General features: G+C 41.4%; 3 protein-coding genes across 3 annotated transcripts; 1 reads left to right on the forward strand and 2 right to left on the reverse strand.

Annotated features, from left to right (window-relative positions):
• Window positions 1–210: 210 nt before the first annotated feature.
• On the reverse strand, window positions 211–2,294 carry LOC129727432 (guanine nucleotide-binding protein-like 3 homolog). Its single transcript, XM_055685270.1, has 2 exons — window positions 2,148–2,294; window positions 211–2,074 (listed from the first exon to the last, which is right to left on the reverse strand). The coding sequence occupies exons 1-2, from the start codon at window positions 2,167–2,169 to the stop codon at window positions 255–257; spliced, it is 1,842 nt and encodes a 613-aa protein (XP_055541245.1). The 5' UTR covers window positions 2,170–2,294; the 3' UTR covers window positions 211–254.
• A 581-nt stretch (window positions 2,295–2,875) lies between these two features.
• Window positions 2,876–3,535, forward strand: LOC129727443 (uncharacterized). Its single transcript, XM_055685299.1, has 2 exons — window positions 2,876–3,242; window positions 3,295–3,535. Exons 1-2 carry the CDS (start codon window positions 3,017–3,019, stop codon window positions 3,426–3,428), a joined length of 360 nt encoding a protein of 119 aa, XP_055541274.1. The 5' UTR covers window positions 2,876–3,016; the 3' UTR covers window positions 3,429–3,535.
• LOC129727438 (scaffold protein salvador) lies at window positions 3,443–15,520 on the reverse strand. The gene is made up of 5 exons (XM_055685283.1): window positions 14,706–15,520; window positions 13,306–14,644; window positions 13,056–13,246; window positions 12,862–12,994; window positions 3,443–3,982 (listed from the first exon to the last, which is right to left on the reverse strand). The coding sequence occupies exons 1-5, from the start codon at window positions 14,791–14,793 to the stop codon at window positions 3,910–3,912; spliced, it is 1,824 nt and encodes a 607-aa protein (XP_055541258.1). The 5' UTR covers window positions 14,794–15,520; the 3' UTR covers window positions 3,443–3,909.
• Between the last annotated feature and the right edge of the window lie 6,765 nt (window positions 15,521–22,285).

A 22,285-nucleotide genomic window follows, 5' to 3' on the forward strand; every position in this document is an offset into this window, starting at 1 on the left:
GAAAAGAGCGAAAGAACTGGTTCACTGATTTCCTGAATCTATATAGATGCAGGCGATCCGTTGTCGAGCTGATCAGAAGAGTTAGTTCTTTAAGAGAGTTTTTAACAACTCTCAGAAGAACTGGGCTCTTTTGAGCCCAGAGATCAACAAAAAATTTCTAGTACAATTCACTAACAGAGGGACTCATCGGCATGAAATCAAACTAAATAATATTACGACCGGTAATGTAATATTCTATGAAATTCAACAAAAACTTACATCTCATAGTCGTTATCGAAATCGTAAGCATCGCCGGTTTTCTTTTTCTTAGCACCACCACCGCCGCCGCCGCCGCCAAGTGAAAACGATTCCAAATCGTCTGCCATCTCCGTGACTCGCTTCTCACCTCTAGCAGCCGCTTTTTTCTTGGCCTTCAGTTCGGCTTTCCGATTTTTGTTAACCGTTTTATTTCCATCCAGTTGAAACATTGGATCCTTCCGAAACTTTTTCTCCTCCTCAGCGTAATCATTAACCTTCCGCTTTTTACCCTTACCACTGCTACTAGTCGACTCGTCCGCCTCGATGATCTTACCAGCGCCCCGGATCAGTTCCTCCAGTGCACTCTTCTTCTGATCGTCCTTCGCTAGTCTCATGCTAACTGGACCCTTGGTGTCAATCTCCATCGTAAGGATCTCCTCTTTCGAAATTACCTCCACCTCATCGCCGTCCTTGTCCTTCATCTTAAAGCTCTCCTCATATTCGCTGTCCAACTGCTGCAGCACCCGATCAAAGTTGTCCAGGCTGAATTCTGGCACATCGCTTGAAACCAACTGAGCGCTGACATGAATCTCATCGCCGTCCTCCGGCGGATGGGTGCAATACTTAATTTTCCCCGCGTTCCAATCCTCGATCAGCGTTCGTGCAGCCTTTTTCACATCCGGGACACCCTTCTTAGCTAGTGCACCCATCTTGATGGCTTTTTTGGCGAGGAATTCATCCGTCGAGTGAAACTCGGAAATATCATACAGCTTGCAAAAGTAGGTCATTGTACCTCGCTTCAGGATGTCATCCGCCAGTGGGAAAGGGTCCTGAATTTCAGTCACTTTCTGGGCATTTTTCAGCGCATAGAATCGATTATGGTCTTCGTCTTTCGGCCGCTGGAAAATTATTCCCGGACTGTCTATCAGCTTGACGTGCGAATCGATTTGCACCTCTTGCATCTGTTTGGTGATGCCCGGTTTTGCTCCCACTAGGCAGGCACGTTTGCGCTTAAGGGAATTAACCAGTGAACTTTTGCCCACATTTGGAAGACCAACAATCCCCACTCGGATGGATGTGCGAATATCGTCACTGCGGCAGTAGTTCGCCAGCAGCTCTTTCAGCAGATCAGCTCCAATACAGGGGGAGCATTCTAGGGTTTTCGCTGCTTTAAATTTACGGTTTCCTATGCGAAATTTCTGCGTCTGTGTAGTGGCTTTGAAGGGTATAACGGGTCCCGATTTGCGCAGGTATTTAAGCCATTTTTCGAGATTTTCCCTCGGCACTAGATCAGCTTTGTTCAGGATTAGTACCAGCCGTTTCTGACCGGGAGCTTCCCGGACAATTTGTGCTACCTCGGCGCATCTGGTGCCTAGGGGATCTCTAGCGTCAACCACTTCCAGTACGACATCGGCCGCATCGATAACCTTTTTAAACTCCTTGAAGTACGCCTTCAGGGATCCTTCTTTGCCCCGACCAACATTAGCGTACTCTTCCTGTTCTTTAGGTTGAGCCTTTTCCGGGTCATAACCTTGGCTGCGTTTATCCGCTTCCGCAGCAATCGACTCGATTGTTTCCCCCTCCTGTTTCAGTCTGTGCTGCTTCAGAAGCTCCCGTTTGCGTTCCTTTTCCTGCTCGACAAACTGCTTGTGCTCGGCTACCTCATCCAGAATTTCCTTCTTGAAAGGACAAATATTCGGCACCTGGATTAGCTTCTGTTTTTTCGACCGAAATTTGGGCAATTTTTTCGCCTCCTTCTCCTTCTTCCGCTTGCTGGCGGCGATCTTCTTGAGAACTTTGTACCGCAGCGATGCCTTCTGTCGTTTGGATGATCGGCCTAAAAAAAGAGAGAGGGTTTTCGATTCAATAACTCGCTAGTTACTTGTGCCTTCGCTGATGGATTTACTTACACTTTAATGCCTTTAAAGCCATTTTTTGCGGAAATTAAAACGAATCTATTGCAGCCGCTCTGAAAAGGCGACCACGTTTTCTCGTTTGTTTTGGAAAAGAATGCACAGAATGCAGCTTCTTTGACAGGCCAGCGAAGAAACGTTTGACATTTGGATTTTACGAAGAAATGAAAAGAAGGGCAAAGGAAACAACGATAACAGAGTTGCTAGCTTCTCACAATAATGAATCCAATGTGTAAGTAATGTGTGGGAACTCGGGAAACTGTAATCTGTTTAGCATACAAAATTGAGTCTAACAATATTCATAATTCAAACTATGTGCATCTATCCACGGGGATGGCACCGCTGTCAGCTACCATACATTTGACGCGTTACCAACATCACTGGCACTGGCACCCGAAAAATGGTCGGTTTACCCTTATCTTATGTTGATTCGGGCAAACCGACCAAATGTTGATTGCAGTTATTGACAGCATATCGGATAATTTTGAGCAATTTTTCAAAATGTTTGTATGTGATGTGGTATTCTAAGTGTTATTTTGAACAAAAATTGTGCCCCAAAACAAATAAAAGCGAATTGTGACGGCATAAAAGGAAGTTTTGTGATGAACGGTACAGAAATAGATGTGCGTTACGCTTAAAGGCTACCATACCAATCCCTTGCATCTATCGAACAGATCGAACATATGGTTTAAGAAAAATCGGAAAAATCCATATTGTTGGCTGCTCTGATCTATCCGCAACGCACGTAAACAAAAGCGGCTTACATCTCTGATTATGCAAGTGAATATCAGTTTAAAAGCTATACAATTTTATTTGTGAATTAACAATAGCCGAGAGTAATAGGTAACTATCAATAGCAAACGAGTATGACCCTGTTCCAGCAGCCACGCTGGCTGCGCCGGTGGATCCGGCGACGCATGAATCCGATGCCCATTAACAGAGCCGCTCTCTGGAAGGGCAGGCTAAGCATCCTGTACGGATTGCTAGCTTGGAATGCGCTCGGCTTCGTGGCCTACCAGATCTACAACGGCAAAAATGACTGGGCTAAATATTACGGATACAAAACGGAAGAGGATGCCGCTCTGCCACAAGGTAAGGCTTAGGCACCTGGATCGCCATCATTGATTGTCTATTTTTTTTATAGCTTACCGGATAGCGAAGCAGCTGAACGTACAAAATGCGCGGGTCATGAAGTTCGCAGGGGTTTCTAAAAAGGACGAGTACGAAATCAAGGACATGGAAATTGTTCGAGAGGACCAACCTGAGAACAGCACGTAGAGTGAAAGACAATGTTTTTTTCTTGTAGATACATGATTTTAATTTCTGTTCTATAATAGTTACTAACAGGCTACATGCTTGATGAAATATAAAATTTTCCAAAAATACGTGATTGGTTCGAACCTCGTATCGTGGGTTAGCTTTGCAATCACTTCATAACTACACTGTTGTGATGTTTGGAAACAACGATAATCGTAAAAGTTAGTTATTGTCATTTATGTCAATCATTGGATGAAGAGCTATTTCCGGGCTTTCGTGATCTTCATAATACGTCACTAGTATACTTTCCTAGTTACCAAGGAACTTTGTTGGATATCACATTTTTTTTGAAACATTAAATTAAGCCGTTACTGAAAGCATGGTAAAAAAAACACTAACAAATCGTTTAAAATCAAATTGTGTAAGGCGCTAGCACAATAATCTCTTCACTGTATTGTAGTTTTTTTTTATTGTTTTCGGAAAGAAACCGGTTGAAAACTGTCTAGGCGTTCGAATCGTTGCTGGTTAGATAAGCCAGTCGTTTTTTCTCCTCCATCATCGATCTGATTGCTATCCTAAAAGATAGAATAAGAAAAGAACGTTAGATTACGAATTTAGATAGCTCAGAGTTTTAGTATTATAGCACAGGAATAATTTGTTGTTTTTTACGCAGGACTAATTTTCTCTTACATTTCTTGAAACGTTTTTGTGTGTACAATAAACCAATCACTTGGGAGCGCGCCATGGACAAACGTCAAACGTGGCACCCAACCGCCTACTATGACATCCTCCATTCCTATGCCTTCGCGCTTCAATTAACCAGTGCTTAGGCTTCTCTTGAAAACCCATCTGCATTTCATGGCCGCCCTGTCTTCGGTTGTTCTATCAACGTCCAGGTTTTGTTGCTGATCAGCGCGTCGTATTTCTCTTGCATAGCCGTCTTCCAGCGTTTTCTCGCAATAATGCCTGGTGCGCCTCCGGATCATCCTCGCTCCTCCTCCTTAGGTGGCCTCCATTCGGCTTCCTTCCCTGTTGACACCGTTCTGGTCCAGCTCAGGAGTTAAGTTAACCCATCACAGTTTAGCCATTCTAACCAGCGATCAGCAGTCGTACCGGCCCTGTGTTTAATGGGATTTTTCCGAAATGTAAATCCAGGCAAGTATGCAGATTTTCTTAGCACTTAGTACACTTAATCGTTAATGTTTCTAGACCTTCTCGCTTACAACGACCGAGCTTCTCTTTCTCCTGTCTGACACCCGGACATAATTTTGCTGCCAGCACTGTCGAAGCCCTTGGGGACAACCATCGCGGCCGAGCCACTCCAGCCAGCGACCCGCAATCGCTCCTGTTATCTATACTACCAGAATACCAACGGCCGCAGGACTAAAACTGATGAACTGTTCCTATCTTCCACTGAGTTGAACAACTAAGTTTTCACGTAGACTAATTTGGACGATCGCATTCAATCGTGCCAGCTCAACAAAGTTTTTTGCGTCTATCGTGTTGATCGTAGTGCCTCCAACAGCCAGCATCAATCGGGCGGAGGTGTGCTCATAGCCGTGAAGCGGATATGTGCGTCATCTATTGTCCAGTTCATGGCCGCTGACAACACTGGATACCCTTGGGTAAAAATAGCCATAGAGCCACTGCCTCTTTTCATTGGTGTACTGTTCTTCCCATTAGATAAAAGCCTCCATATTGATGCTGTCTCTAAAATTAGCAACGTCACAGATAACAGATATCCAAGCTAACTTTGCTTCATGTGTAAAAAGACGCAACGGTTTTTTAGCATGTCGCAATACGCAGTATAGAGTTCTCCAGGCGCGATTGTATTAGTGCGATGTATTCGATTTTTTTTGTTAGCTGTAAGAATTTTTTGTCACCTGTGAGAACTGTCATCTAAAAGAGAGAATAAAAAACTACCTAGTTTGATTCACACTCTCACAAATTTCAATATACAGTGTAAAGCGGGCCGTGCCGTAGTGTTCGTGTGTTTTCGCTTGGAGAACTCTATGGTGGCGCTAAGAACACTTAGGCTACTGTCATACTGAGGCGTCAAATGAAGCGAAGCGTTGAGCGTTTGAGAAGCGGAATAAACAGAAGCGTTGGGTGAAGCTTCCTATGACATACTGGAGCGAGCGTCGCAAATGCGTTGTGTTGTCATATTCCTAGATTCCAGTAGCGGTTTTGTTTGAAGGAAATATGAATTCGTCCAATGAAGATTTTTTTGCTTCTTCAAGCACGGAAAATTACGTTTTAGTAAACATAGAGATTTTTTCATGAAATAAAATAATATTACCGAAGTGAGTTGCGCTACAGACGTAGTAAAAAATATAAGAAATTATTCTGAATTTTAAACCCGTTGACCCTGAGCAACGTTCAACTAGTTTATAATATCTGTTAGGATTTCAATAACCCATGTGAGCACAGCTAGTTACTCAGCGGCTTGCATTTTCGCGACCAAAGAATCAAAACTCAACAATATCAATCAATAATATCAGTGCTATTTTCCCGACGACCTGAAAATTTTTCCCGATAGTATTTTCTATCCTACTTTTTTTTCTTTTTTAAGATTTAAGACCAAAATAAAGCAAATATTAAGTACCTGGCGATATCAGGTTTAGTCTAAACATGGATTTACTGCACAACCCTCTTCTAAACATTTTAACATTTTCTAAACGAAAATGTATTTTATTTGCTTTTTTAAATTACCAAACCAAAACAAAACAAATATAAAGCACCTGGCGATAAAAGATTTAGTCTGAATATGGTATTACCGCGTACATATACGCGCGTCAAAACACTACTCGTTCTGTTTCGCCGCCTCTATCGACGCGTCTTTGCCGCTCCAGTATGACCGGTTTAAGCGTTTTATATAGACGTTCGAAGAAGTAGCTCGGACGTTTTTGCGACGCTTCTTGCTTCGCTTCATTTGACGCCTCAGTATGTCAGTAGCCTTAGTGGTCAATGATTCGATAAAATCGATAGTTTTCCAGCTTTTATCGATATTATCGCAATGAGAATGGTTGCCGTTTTTAAATGTAGAAATTTTGAGCAGTCGTAATGTGTGCATTATCGACTTCTTTATTCAATCCCTCTGTATATTTGCGATAAATTTGTTTGTTTTAGTGTTGGTTTGAAAAAATAAATACATAAACCTCACAAAATCTATGTTATATCGTTGCATAAACAGCAACTGTATAATCTGTAAGAATTTTCATGCGTCTGGCAGCTTTGACCGTAAGCCAGCGCTGCCATCACTAAAGTGGTTAAAGTCGCAAGTTGCAGGAAGATGTCGTTAGCATTCCAAACGAGTAAGAATTTGAAATCTTACACACGATTTCTGGAGTTTTTCGTTCTAGCTTGGATGTCTGTTATCTGTGGCAAAGTTTAGCGATATAGGAAAAGTCGTCTTGTTGGGTGACTTCAATCAACCGCGCCTAGTTAAGAAAAGCTGCATAATTCCGCTATAACCAACAAGGCCAATCGTCAACTAGGTTTTGTTCTGAAAATGGCGAACGACTTCATTGACCCCATCTGCTTGCGATTGAACAGATTCGATTTACAGAACTAGGGAACAATAGAGAGCCCTAGTTCTGTAAATCGAATCTGTTCAATATAAATTTGTCCGTCGTGCGCTAACAAGACTTCCATGGCGCAACCCTAACGACCTGCCTCCTTTTTTACCAGAATCGAGAAATACCGTATACGGTTATAACGATCCAGTCAACACTAGAAATGGAGCTAAATTTCAGGCGGTACGATTTTGATGTGCTGAATAATGCTCTTGCCTCTATCGACTGGCAACAGCATCTGGTTTACGAATCCGTCGATTTTGACATGTCTACTTTCTATGGTAAACTGTTTGAGGTAATCAACACACACGTTCCGCTTGTACGTTGTGCGCCCCACGCATCAACTCGCAGGTCATGGTGGACTCTCGAGCTTCGCCTCTCTAGGAACATGCTTCGGAAAATGAGAAAAAGCTTCAAGTCGAAAACCCCAGAAAACCGCAGTGTGCTTCGGAATATGGAAGCTACGTACAAGAATCTCCTTGCTGATACTCACAGGGCGTATTTGCAAAATATATAACAAAACCTAAAGCAAAATCCGGCCTCTTTCTGGAAATATGGAAAGTCACTGAAGGCTGGCCCTAGGATACCGTCCAGTTTACAACATGCGAGTAAAACCTCAAATACGGCTGATGAAGCTGCTGAATAATTTTCCGACTTCTTCCAAAGTGTCTATAGTACAACGTCCCCTGTGATTCGTCCCGAATGCTTCCAGAGTGTAAATTCGTATGACATAAGTCTACCAGAAATACGGTTTTCGATTGGAGGATTCGAAAAGCACTGGAAAATGTCGACACCACAAAAGGCGCTGGAGTGGACGGTCTTCCGCCACTACTTCTCAAAAATTGCGCAGCATCATTGGCTCTGCCTGTTTCATGCCTTTTCAACTTATCGTTCTCATCGAAGATCTTTCCAACGGTCTGGAAAACCGCACGAATCATACCGAATCATACCGATGCTCACTTGCAAAGATATTCGAGTCGCTTGTTCATGTCATGCTATATCGAGTTGCGCTTATATCAGAATACCAACACGGGTTTGTGCAACAAAGGTCCACAACCTCCAACGTTGTACGTTGTCCTGTTGTACAAACGCACTATTTCCAGAAATTGAGAGCAGAAAACAAGTCGATGCTGTCTACGTCGATTTCTCTAAGGCTTTTTATGTTGTTCCACACGATTATGCCATCGAAAAAATCAAACGTATGGGGTTTCCAGAGCACGTCACCGGATGGCTACACTCATACCTCACTAACCGTAAAGCCTCAGTCTGCGTGAACTCCGTGTGTTCCAAAGAGTTCGGCCTCACGTCTGGTGTCTCACAGGGAAGCGTACTGGGTCCGCTTATATTTATATTGTTTGTGAACGACATATGCACTAAACTGAAGTCTCAGAAACAGATATTTGCTGATGACCTCAAATTCTATAGAGTAGTATCGTCACCTCTGGACTGTCTGGCTTTGCAAGACGACATTAACGAACTTTGACTATGGTGTTCCCAAAATGGCATGAAAATGAACGCAGCGAAGTGCAAAATTGTTTCATTCACAAGACGCTCTGACTCTGTAAACCATACATATTACATTGATGGTAACGTGCTGGAGCGGGTCACTTCTATTCGCGATCTAGGAGTCACGATAGACTCGAAACTGCGATTTCATGATCATGTCTCAATCATTGCAGCCAAAGCGTTTGCAGTGCTAGGACTCATTCGAAGGCAGTCGCGCCATTTCACTGATGAATACACTCTAAAAACCCTCTTCTGTGCATTGGTTCGGAGCATCCTTGAGTATGCAGTTCAGGTCTAGCGCACGCCGTGAAGTTAGAGCGGATACAAAAGAAGTTCATTCGGTATGCTTTACGCCAACTACCGTGGAATGATCAGGTAAACTTACCCGACTACACCGCGCGTTGCCATGCTTCTTAACATAGAAACTCTCGCAGCCCGTCGAATCAAGCTGCAGAGATTGTTTGTTTTCGACATAATAGAACATGTCATCGACTGTCCAGAACTATTGCAGCACATCAATTTTAATGTCCCCCCGCGAATCCTCCGAAGTTATCCCACGATTAATTTACCGTTCCACAGAACTAGCTACGGACGTGATAGTGCATATAATGCATGTCTGAAGGCATATAATGATGTCAGTGACCTCCATGATTTGGGTATGACGAAAACGACTTTTAAAAATAGAATTTGGAATTAGAATAAGCTAAAATTAGTCTGTACGATATTTATTTGAAGACGAGACACAATAAACTATACGTAGACGTCTTCAAAAAGGCTATCACGTCTTAGACTTTAATGTTTCTTGTGTCAGGTTTAGACAACGCTTGCGAACTGTATTTTCAACTTAAGACTAGTTTTAATTTTTTTTTATTAAGATCACGATGCCAAATGAAATTTGAAATAAAATAATTGAGAAAAAAAATAGAGTATGTTAGATCGAGTGGTCGGTCTTGATTTTTCAACAGCGTGGCCGTTTCATCTGGGAAACTTCCGCTCTGTACTTGCTTCCACAGAACAGATTCAGCTAAGGCCTATTCGTCTCTTTGCAGCGGTTTAAACTCTGTCAAAAGCTCCGCACAGATCAGTAATCTCATCCATCTAGAACCAGCTTCACATCGTGATGTAGAATAAAGGCTCGGGCTTCTTCCGAAGTCTGTACAGCTGGCCCAGCTTGTGAAGGCCTCGGATTCGTCAGAGCATCCGCAGCGTTCGATTTGACGGAACCCATCGCCAGTCGACCGGTCTTGTTAGTTCCAATATTTCGCCGATCCGAAATGCGACGAAATACTTGAACTTGTGTTAATCGGAAACAGATCTAACTAAGCACGGTTTATACTATTTTTTTGGTGGTCGCCGGTTGCCGGTAAGGTATTCTTACAGTTGCTCGCGATGCTCTGTTGAGAACGAAAACGTATCCAGACTAGGGCTCCAGATGATTCCCGGCACTCTTTCGTTCCCAGTCTACTTCACCCGACCGAAATGGACATCTTGAGCAGCTTCTTTTTCAACTAGACTCCGGCGAACCTCCGGGGAATTCGAAAGCCAGTTGCGGATCTCAAATCCTGCCTTTGACTGGTCGATCGCGACTTCTTTGGCTCGACTCTATCCAGATAGTCATCGACATAATGACATTTGATGATTTCAGCCGCAGCTTACGGAAATTCTGTGGCATATTTCGTTGCATTCTTATTTTTCAGCATATCGACCCAAATATCGCTACGTCCATTATGTAGACACTCGGAGGATCGGCTTTGTTCATCCTGAACAAGAATCACTGTGCTTGCCTATCGGCGGCTGTGATCAACTGGTGGAACATCTCGCCCGTGTCGCCACCAAAAGCATTTCTGTGTTTCCGGAAACCAGCGAGAACGGTCACCAACGTAATAAGCAGAACCGTCCCCGTCAATAGTTGCGAATTCAAAGACACGGCACTTGCGGCTCTTCTGTAACTGTTTCATGCGCTTCACCGCCATCGGAAAACTATCCGGAAAGATGATATCGTCCGCCTTCCAGAGAAGGCCGGTTTCGAACCGCTCACCGATTCTTTTGATCGTACTTTTCAGCGTACGTCCCGCCCGCTTATCTTCTTTCCAGCTCCTTTTTACCGCATACACGGATTCTTCCGAAGCATACTGTGTTTAAAGAAGACCGTGAATGACTTCATTCGTGACGATGCCGTGGAATCCCAACAGTCCCCGGCATTGAACCTATTTTCTTTGGTCCGTAGAAGGTCCATCCCAGTTCATCAGCAGGTGCATCTAGTTTAACCTCCCGTGGAGCGATGACATCGATGTTGTAAATTCCGATCAGCAGACCAGGATGGGCTTCGGAGTAAGATACTATGGGAAGATGCTTCGATTGCGCATACTGTTTAGCGATTTTTCCCGTGCGGAACCCTTCATGAGTTGTGTCCGCTGTCCAGGTCATAGTTAACCAGTCAGGAACTCCAACAATCCATAATTGGTCTACTAGTAACTTCCCAACTAGGGTAATCGAGGCGCCTTCATCCAGAAATGCCAGCGTGGTTACTGTCTTCGAACCGAAGTAAAGCTGTAACGGAAAAGGATGACGTCTGCTGTTTGGATGTGTTCGCCGGCATGCCTTGCATGGTTTTGGCTTCGCCTTCTCGGTGGAACTACTCGGCTTACTGTTCACTGCTCTGTGGTTAAACACCGCCGAAGTCAACCACGTGGTGGCTCGAAGTCGGTCATTTGTGGCTTGAATCGTCGCTTCAACGTTATGTTTACAAGAAAATTAATTTAAGGGGGGACCCTACTCTGGAAAGTCGAAAAATAATAAATTTTCGTATTTTGTTTCGGATGCTTAGAGTAGAGTGATGTGTTTGGGTATTGTGGCTATTGATTAAGGTATATTTGAAGATATATTTTGCACGTTCTGGATACAAATATAGTGAGGATTACGCTGTAAGCAGCGTTTCTCTCGAAACCATGTTTTTTCAACTGGTGGTAAATTTTTCTCAGCATCTACTGAACTGATTTTGCTGAATTATTTTTTTAACATGTAAAAATGGATTATCTAACTTGTTACGTAGCCGTTTTTTGATATCTGAGTTTTTCAATGTTTTGTGATTTTTTAAATAGTGATTTTTCATGAAAAAAAAAACAATTTTTTTACTAAAATGGCCGCCATTTCGGCAATTTTTGGAATTTTCAAAAACGGCTACGTCTTTTTCTTCAAAAAAAAAATATTTTCGTAAACTACAACTCAGGATGCATCTGCTGTGAAAATTTCATCAAATTCGATGCAATATTTTTAAAGCTATGTCTATTTAAAAACAATTTTGACCTAAATTTCAAATGACAATAAAAACTTGTAAATTTGCTCAAATTCAATAAAAATTGGAAAATCAACTTCCCGAGTGCGACTCTTGAAGTTTTTAATACTTCTTTGAAAAAATTAGACATCGCGATTTTTAGTGATCCGTTTCACGAATTCTGACCCTATACTGAAAAAAAATTTCAGCCCGATCGGTCTACTAGAAGCTGAGAAAAACTTACCACCAGTTAGGTACTGATTTGGAGAGAGCATCCACGTTCCCAGCTGCCAACAGTGTAATACTCACTATATTTACATTCACGACATGGAAAATACATCTTCAAATATACCTTAATCAATAGCCAAAATAGCCAAACACTTCACTTTACTCTAGACAGCCAAAAAAAATATGAAAATTCATGATTTTTCGACCTTCTAGAGTAGGGTCCCCCCTTAAGTCTCTGAAAAAATGTTGGTGGCTGGGGGTACCACCAGGATAACCCTCTCTTTATCATGATGACTGTAGAGTACGATAAGCTTGGATGCAAAAAGCCTTCGGAAATGTTTACCAATCCTAGTCAAAATGCATAAATATGTTCTTGACGAATCTATATTGTTCTATATCTATATTGTATATTGTTCAAGATTATATTTATACATTTTGAGTAGCATTGGTAAATATTTCGGAAGACTTTTTGCATCCAAATATGTGGTGCTCTGGAGTAACCATGGTACAGAGAGGGTTACCCGACTTATATACAGCTTCATAGTTACATTACACGAAACGAGATCACAATTTTAAATGTACAACAAATCACTTGAAATTTTAGTTACTATTTTCTAGGTAAACCGAAATCTTGAAACTCAATTTGGGCCAAACAACAAATTTTCTCATTTCCAAACTCGACCATGACCTGCTTCGATCTTCTTCAGCCCCTTCGAATGGTTTTCTGTTTTCGAATTTAAAAAAATATCTATGAGGGTGATGTTTCACTAATGATTAAGAAGTGGTCTGTCTGCAGTTGATGACAGACAAACTTCTGGAGCTAAGCTCGAATTTGTTAATCTAGAAAGTAAAACCATTAATAATCACTTACCTCAACGTTTCGTACTTAACCACAATCATGTGGCACTCCTGGCGAAACAGTTTGGTCAGCATACCGGCAATGCCTTCCAGCTGCTGCAGCTGGAACATGTCCCACTTGAGTTTGTGGTCGTTCTCCGGTGACGCTGTCGGGAGCAGCAATACAAAGAGTTACGAATAGGCAGCACAAACATATCTAGCACTTACACTTAGCGTAAAACTCGAGCCACTCGGGGACCGCTTCCAGCAGGTACGGATTCGCCGGCACCAGTGCGCTGTGCGGTGTAAAATGGGTATGCGACGCAATCAGTGGTCGGGGTATCTCTACCGGGGTGGCGTGATGCAAATAGCACGATGTCAAGTACGGATGACTGTCCTGGGCTTGGCCCGTGATGCAACTGAACAAAATTAAACATTTGGTTATTAGCATGAGATAATGTGAGATGTGAGGACTTACTTGTAGTAGTAGGTACCGTGCTGGGCTGATTCGTGTCGTTCCCAGCCAGTCGGTAGTCCCTCCCGTTCCAGCGGATGGGACCAGTGGGTTGTCTTGGTGTTGTGGTCAATGTAGTACTTGCGGCCACGAAGTGTATAATCCACAGACCAGCCAGGCGGCAGTGGAAGTTCTTCTTCGACGGTTGCGTTGCTGTTATCTGCGGTGGCTTGCTGCTGCTGCTGCTGCTGTACGGCACTCGAGGAACTATGGCGAGCATTATGGAGCAAAGCTTCCCCGTAGGTCATTCCACTGTTTTCCACGTTGGAGTAAAGCGGTTGTTGTGGCTGGGGTTGCTGGCTGCGAGCTGCGAGAAAACTGATGGAAGACGAAACCGCTGCTACGTTGCTGGCTGTGTTGTTCATGTTCGTGAAAAGTGACTGATGCGAGGAGTTGTTACTGTAGCCTTGATACAGAGCTGTCGCCGAGTTGGTGTTACTGTAGATTGGTGATTCCGACCGATTGATTTGGGTAGGATTCTCGTAAATGTGGTAGTGATCTTTTGGGGCTGGCAACTGCTGGCGTGCCGAGTATTGACGGGCAAAGGGTGACTGCTGTTCGTTGGTCGCAAGATTAACACTGCTAGCTGCTCCAGTAGGGTTGTTATTTCTCAGCAGATTACCGTAGTTTTCGAACCCGTTTCGAAAGTTGTTGCTGCTTGCGTTGTGGTGCAGCTGGTTGTAGGAATATTTGCGTTCGAAGTTCGAAATGTACTGCTGATGGAGGTGCTGCTGCTGTTGAGCTTGCTGAATCTGCTGCTGGATTCGGTACTGGTTGGCCGCTTTGTCTGCCTCATTTTGCTGCATTAGAATTTGGTCGATCGTTTCGATATCAACGTAGTTTCCGTGGCTATTGTTGTTCTGACGATCGTTACCGTTCATATTGTTCATCGTGGCAGCAAGATTCAGGTTCGAAGGTTTTGTTGGTATTAGCATTGGCTGCTGCTGCTGTTGCTGCAGGGGATGATTTTTGATATTGGCATTCATTAGCACACTGGTGGTAGGATTCAAAATATTAGGCTGATCGTTGTGTAGCGATAAATTTACAAATTTCTGCGCCAGGTTGGGAATTTTGCTACTCGGCGTGTACTTTCCCTCGTGACCTAAACCACCCATCGACGCCGTCACTTTGATATTGCCAAATTTCTGCACATTATTCACATTGGTGTTCGTTGGCGTAAGGGGCATATAGAGGTTGTTATTTTGACCCACATTCCCATTTCCTCCGAACGCTTGCTGTGAACTTCTTCTGCCCTTAAGCAGTTTATTCTTCCCCTGCGATTCACTAGTCAACACGTTAATTACTGCAATAATGAAATCGCTTAAAAATCTCTCACAGTCTTACACATAGCATTTTTTACTTACTCGGAATCTCCGGTGGCGTGTCCCGCTTGACGTACTTTCCGACGACTCCATCCTTGATGGATTTATCCTTGCTCTTGCGCGACAACATTATTCCGAGACTCGGCAGCGCAACAATAATGAAAGAACTCACCGTTCAACTGAAAATGCGCACACGAAACGCGATGATTAAAACGATAGTTCTGTCCTTTCGTTTTTTTTACTCTCTCTACATAGGTATGTATAACAACTCTGAGTTGGGGTCAACAAAAAAGTCCACCTTTACGAGATGGCCCCCTGACTAACACAGATATGTAAACAGCCTTCCACCTTTGCCGTGGTCTCTCCCTATACTTTTCAACCGTGATGCTGCCACTATGGTATAATAATGCTCCTATATGTATGTACACTTGGAGTTGCTCTCCAGTCGTGGTTTTTTCGGTTTTCTTTTTGTTCACCAAATATTCTTTTGTTTTTCGTTTTCGCTCTTCCACTGATCTTCTTACGGCACGGATGATGAGGCACCACACCAGCTGCCGATATTCTTCGCTTGTTCATCACACTCCATATTATGCTTCCTAATTCTTCCTCATCTTCGAGATGCTCTGGTTTTTCACTGATGGTGAAATGCCCCGATTACGCACTGTTTAAAAACGTGTACAAGAGTTTTTTCCTATAATCCTACGACCCAGAGGGAAAAAGATTTCCCTTTTTCATTTTAGAATGCACTAGCACACCACCGAACAAAACTTAAAGGGAAAACTGCAGCAGATTACTCAATGCTAAATAAAAATCAAAATACGTCAACGCATCCGCAGCCATCAGTTCAGAGGCAGCTGCCAATTTTGACATTTCGTTATGTTTGCTGCGGGCTGTTTTCTTTTTTTTTCAACACCCACTTTCACACAGTGGGCGTAAACGGTGGGTACAAGTAACTGTTCTTTTTGCGGAACGGTTGAAGTTTCATTATATAAATTCCAAACGTCTGGGAATGGTAACTAATTTAGAATTGGGTTGTTTAGCTATTCACGGATTTCCGATTTTTATATTTCATCTGAAATGTGTAATTTTCTGAGCAAAACGTGATTTTTTAAAACTTTTTATCATTATCCTTCGATTTTTAAATGAAGAATAAAAAATCGCTCTAAATCGCTACAATGACAGTTGGTATATGGGCGAACTGTCATTGTAGCGATTTCGAGCAGTTTTAAATCGTGATTTAAGAAGCGAAGGACGACGATAGAATTTTTTTTTAAATCACGTTTTACTTAGAAAATGCAGATCTTTCAGATGATATAAAAAACTGATATAGCTAAACAACCCAATTATGTCTTTCTTCACTTCTTGCGAGCAACATTCCGTAAACTAAAAAAAGTATGTCACGTTAAGCGGGACAGATTACAACTGCATGACAATTATCATCTGGAAAAGTTTTATGGTCAACCTCTTGTCTATTACACTTAGATTTTATTGCCGAGATCTCAACAGCTGATAAATTCACTGAAATGTCTTACAAATGTTCGGCAGAATTTTCAAGAACTTCAGTAAACGGCATATGGTTTACGGTAGATCGATGTATTTGCTGAATGTTCGTCGAAATGTATTACTGATAGTTTGCCGAGCTAAATTAAGTGTGTACTTTTGATGGGAATAACTCCATTTCCATAATACAAACATTAAAACCTTGTTTTTATTTATTGCAAATAATGTAAAAATGATGATTTCTTTCTTTACTCAATTTCGCAGGATATCGAGTTCCTTTGCATCTTACAGCCTTATAGCATTTTACGACCACACGTCAGCCGTTTGAATTTTCCTGCGCTACACAGGGAAAATCTTTTCTGAGCATACACACTTAATTTATCTCGGCAAGCTTCCGAACAGCTGATCGAACTCGGCGACATTTTTGCGGATGTCAGCAATAAATTTCTACGAACATTCGGCAAATATATCGGTCTACCGTAAGCAGAGCGAGCGTTGACATTTCATTTGCCGATGTTCTCTAAAATTTTGCCGGAAACTTGTGGACAGGGTTGCCACATTTATATCTGTATTTTCTGTGTTTTTTAATGTGTATTGAGCAAACTCAGAATCTTGGATGGAAAAAAATTACTTGCAGAACATATTTAAACAAATTCATTCTTCTCTACATGATGTTCATACAGGTTTTTGTTAAATTTATTTTTTAAAGTTTTCGTTAATTTAATATTAGAATCTCCTTCTTGTTCTGCAACGTAGCTTTCACCTTTTAAAATTGAGATCATTAGCTTAGGGGCCATGCAATTTCTGGTTTAAATTATATATTAAAAGTATGCGTTCTAAACAAACCGAAGAGTGTAGATTTATATAAAAAATTCTCACAAATGATCTGTAATAGAAACTTGAAATTACCATCCAGCCTAATGGTGTTCAACAGCTCAGCCCAAGTTAAGTCATTTGTTTCAATGAATCTTTCGGTCAAAAAGTTTTTTTTCAAGCGTGCGAAATTCGTTAGACAGCCCTTGTCAGTCAGTTATTGTTACGAATTTGGGGAATTATCACATCATTTAAATTTTCCAATTTCACGAACGATTTAAGATTACTTAAAGCTGCCATTTTTATAACAGGATCGGTGAAATCGCACCTCTTTGCAATTTGTTTCACGAATTTTGAATAGAAATCCTGACAAATATTTCGAAACGTTCGTTTTCGGGCTTCGTTCAAGTCACATTTCATTTCTTCTTTATCGATACCTACATAATTATTATTATTATTATTATTATTATTATTATTATTATTATTATTATTGAATAATAATAATAATAATGTAGGTATCGATAAAGAAGAAATGGAATGTGACTTGAACGAAGCATACATAATCCTGATGTTGTTTTTTTTACAAAACTTTGAAAATCGAATCGAATTCTACCTTTGAAATTGATTCCAGTTCGTTGGTATAACAAAAAAATCTGTGAAATCTTACGCTCGCGTCGTACGCAGAGGATCGCGATGTTTGGCAAGAAATATACTCATGGTTAGTTTTCGTAATAAGCGCGCAACATTGTTATATTCTGTTTTTCAGGTTTTTCGCGGGATCGTATCGTTTTTTTTTAGAGCAGACAAAGTGTGTACGAGAAACGTCGTTGGTCGATCTGTTAGGTAGAACATTTCCGGTTGACCGAACCCCTAGTGACTCCGCGTCGATACCTTCATGAGGTCGAATTATCTGCAGATAGATCAACAACGCGCAATAGATTTCGGTGTAAAGAGGATCACCTTACGAGGAGATATCATATCATTTCAAGTTGTCCCAATTTGATCAAAGGTCCAGTATCCTTGCGTACGGTTTATTGTTGCGGTGTTACATTGTAAAACTGAATAAGTTCGAATCGCATGATGAATATCGTGGCGGATATAATGAACTTGTTCGCGCGATACTTGTTCTAAAGAACCCGACACTCGAAACCAGCGCATCGTTTACCAAAACGAACCCTGCTGTGTACCTTGCCCTTTCTCCAACATCCCAGCGATTTCTCGTGGAAGTGCAGAGGTGTTCTCGGCTTCCAATAAGCGAGTATCACGTCAACATTTTCCTATACAAATTCCTTTTTTTACCTGCATTCGGATGCGGCCGGCGCTGGTATTGCCTAATATAAAGATTAAGGTCATCAGTTTTTACACATTGAGGATGCATGTTGGTCCCAAGCATCATCTGTTGGTTCTCTGTGTAATTATAGCTGATCTGGCAATAACGGAGTAGCAACCGCGGGCGGTCAATTATGCTCATGCTCATAACGAAAAATCTGTAAAATCTGTATTTTTGGCAATATTCTGTAATTCTGTAATACAGATTCTGTATTGCTTTTTCAGTTCAAAAATCTGTAAAATACAGAAAAATCTGTATATGTGGCATCCCTGATTGTGGAATATTTCGTTGAATTTATTAGCTGTTGAGTTATCGGCAATAAAATCTAAGTGTGTATTAAGCCTGTATCACACTCTTTGACCAATGGTCAAATGTCAAATATTTGACCTTTTGTGTTTGTCACATTTAGAAATTGGAGTGTGGCAAACATTTATCTTTGACCAAATTTTTATCTGTCGCAAAGTGACAAATAAATATTTGACGCTTGGTCAGAGTATAATACAGCCTTAAAAAGCTTATCGTCTGCTTAAATAAGAATGCAAATGTTTTTGGGTAGCTGGAGAAAAACTGTGTTCATAATAATTAGATTAGAATGCCACAGCTAGTACTGAGCCCTGGGGGAATTCGGTTTCTTCGCACTCAACTGCAGATCATGTATCACCGACATGGACTAGAAAAGTCCTTATGGTGAGAAAATATAGAGTATATATATCGACTGAGATGATTTCAGCATGCCTTAGCCCTCTTCAAACATTCTTCTAATGAAGCGAAATACGTGCTGGTTTCGTGGCCAGCCCGAAGAGCATGTGGCCTGTTGTCTAGCAAGCTGTAGTATTGAAGAAAGTGGTTGAGGCGTCGATTAACCATCAGTATTATTGTCTTCGATGTAGGAAAGTCTTCGTTAGAGATATTGGTCTTAAGCCTGCGGGTTCGGATCTCGGGCAGTTCTGTTTTGCTACTGTGTCGCTAATTTAGAGGGAAAGTATTTCGTATCCACTTTTTGTTGTACAAGCGAAACATTTCTTGCTCACAACTGCGAGGTTCTTTAGCTTGGGGTATCCAACTTCGTCATCACCAGTATATTTCCATTGGCAATCTGCAATAGTTCTGGAACCGTGGTGTCTTGTGGACCAAGCACAATATTTTTTTCATCTGATAAAATCAATAGTATAGTTATCAATGGCCAAGCTGTCAACAAAGCAGTCTACTAGAGTGTAAGCTACTACTACGGGGTCCCTAGTACGAAAAGCAAACGTGCAAAGAAATGAAACGATCATCACGAAAGCTCACATGCTCCTTGGTTTTGCGGACGACATTAATATCATCGGTATCGACCGTAGGACCATGGATGAGCCCTCCAGGCCTTTTAAGAGGGAACCGTTCTCGCTGTCCCTTTATGGACATGAAACATGGACGTTGAAGGAACCTTATCGAGGAGTGGTCGGAGTTTTTGAGCGTAAAGCTCTGCAACCGATACTTGGCGGTAAATTGGAGAGATGACACAGCCACATGAATCACGAGCTGTACCAGGTATCCTGTGGACAGGACATGTAGCCAAAATGCCTTACGAGAGAGCCACCGAAAACTATCCTTAGCAGGGAACCAGACCTCGGGCTCGGTGGAACAAAATGTACAATTTGCTGGTGTACAAGGTGACTGGAGAACGGCTGCTCAAGACAGAATAAGCTGGAAATCTCTAATCCGTTCGGCTCTAGACCGGTAAAAGGTCCTTCGGCCAACAAAGTAAAGTAAAGTAAGTTTACTATTTTCCATAGTTCTGCTGGAGACTAAAATTCATCAATACCATCCACAAATCTCTCCTTTAAGGCTTTCTTTGCATCACGGATAGCCTGTCTGCATTTATTTCTAACAGTTCGGTACGCCTCGGTAGCCTATTATTTATGCGGGCGACCTTCTGATAAGCGCTTTGCTGCTCTGAGTGCTTTCCTCCTTTTTTTAACCTTTTTTTATGTTCTTTGACCACAAGGGCAGGGTTTTTCTCCCAGGTCTTGGGCTCACCTTTTGGGTTTCCTCATTGGCTGCCTCAATAATCAATTTCGTGAGCTCGGTGATATTAGTTGGAGCTGAGGATCGCAGGGTGGCCACTTGAAATCCATTTTCGATTTCCCGGTTTTACCGACGATATTTAGTAATATTTCCCGGTGTTTTGTTTTTTAAACATATGAGAAAAAAGCAATATTCACATGTTTATGTTAGCAAGTACCTTCATAGTGATCTGCTGCACAATTTTTGCCCTTTTTATCTCATCTCAAGGGGCTTTTGTGAAGAAGAGCCTCAGAGTGACCAATGAAAAAATGCATATGAAATTGTCAAAATTATTTTTTTATGCAAAATGCATTTTTATGCAAAATTCATGAAATGTTGAGAACTGTTATCTCGAAACAATTTTCTTTTTCGAAAAATTTAGAATCTGGGACTTGCAAAATTTTCGAGCGGAAATTCCGAAATTCGCGTGAAAAATCATATCGAAAAGAACATTGGTAGAAGTTTTTGGGATACAAGTTTTTAATGATTTCATCTATTAGAACCAACACGCTTTTTTTAATTATGTTGCTTAAGTCCAAATGATCCGAATATCTACGAAAAAGTCAAGTGTCTTCTAGTCTCAAGCAAATGCGAAGTTTCATTCATATCATATCAAATGCACATGTTTTATCATTTATTAAGTGTTAAAGTACATGTTACTCGATTGTTTTATTTATAAATATGAATGAAAATCGTTACGTTCCAAAATTTTTAGGGCATAGTGCTATATTTGCAGATTTGATGAAATTTCAGCAGATATTAACCTAGTTCCCGTACCTTACAGACGAACACAGTTTGTAAAATTATTTGATATATATATATATATATATATATATATATATATATATATATATATATATATATATATATATATATATATATATATATATATATATATATATATATATATATATATATATATATATATATATCCTCTTTAAAATATGTCACTTGCAAATGCAAATAAAATAATCCGCAATATAATGTGCTGCTTGAAAATTATATCAAAAATCGTAAAATACAACCCGGGTAGCTCCGTTCCGGTCCGGTTAGAAATAAAGCTTCGAAGGTGCCGGTCCTATCTGACTTCTGATTGAATTCTACCCGATCCATTGTCGAACACTTTTCACAAGAACTCGTATACGATGTTTTGAGCAATCAAAATTTCTTCCATCTGATTCAAAACTGAGCGATCCTTGTTCACGTTAAAAGATGATAGGATATGTAAGAGCAGAATGTTTTTAACCATTTTCTTTAAAAATCTGACGAAATATGTTACGGAACAGTAAACTATGTTTATCCGCCTGATCAAGCTTGATTTTATTTAACATAGATCTTGCTGCGAAGCCGCCGTCGACTTTGGCCGAAAACCAACAACCAGCTTTTCCATAACCGGCAAAATTATGCCGGTTAGGTCATCGTTAAAAAAAAACAGATTTTTATTTTGACATTTCTTCAGAAATTGTTGAACAAATGAAACGGCAGACATGAAGGAGGATGATTTTCCCGGCCTGAAGCCTAATTTCCCGGTTTTCCCGTCTTTTTTTCCCGGTGATTTGAAATTCCCGGCTTTTTCCCGGTAGAGTGGCCACCCTGGGATCGGAGCTTCGTCGACACAATGTAGCTGTACAAGGTCCAATTTATGTTATCGTACAGCCGGCGGGGTCTTATAATGGATCCCCTGTTAATTAAATTTATAGCCGAGTTGCGCTGTTGAACATTCGGCATAGGTTGTATAACCTGCGGACAGTGGGCCACCGTAACTTATGGAGCTGTTAAGGCCCACAAGCGTCCAGGAGATTGAAAGAGCAGGTGACGTCATCTCGGCAAGCGAGAAAATAAATACCCTGTAAGTCGCTATCCCGGGGAAGCATACTACCATTCTGGATACCAGGAAGAAGAGGATGTAGGAGACTCGGACGTGTTTCGAATG

Source organism: Wyeomyia smithii, chromosome 1 (genome assembly GCF_029784165.1).
Source record: "Wyeomyia smithii strain HCP4-BCI-WySm-NY-G18 chromosome 1, ASM2978416v1, whole genome shotgun sequence".
In the NCBI taxonomy this organism is placed as follows: domain Eukaryota; kingdom Metazoa; phylum Arthropoda; class Insecta; order Diptera; family Culicidae; genus Wyeomyia; species Wyeomyia smithii.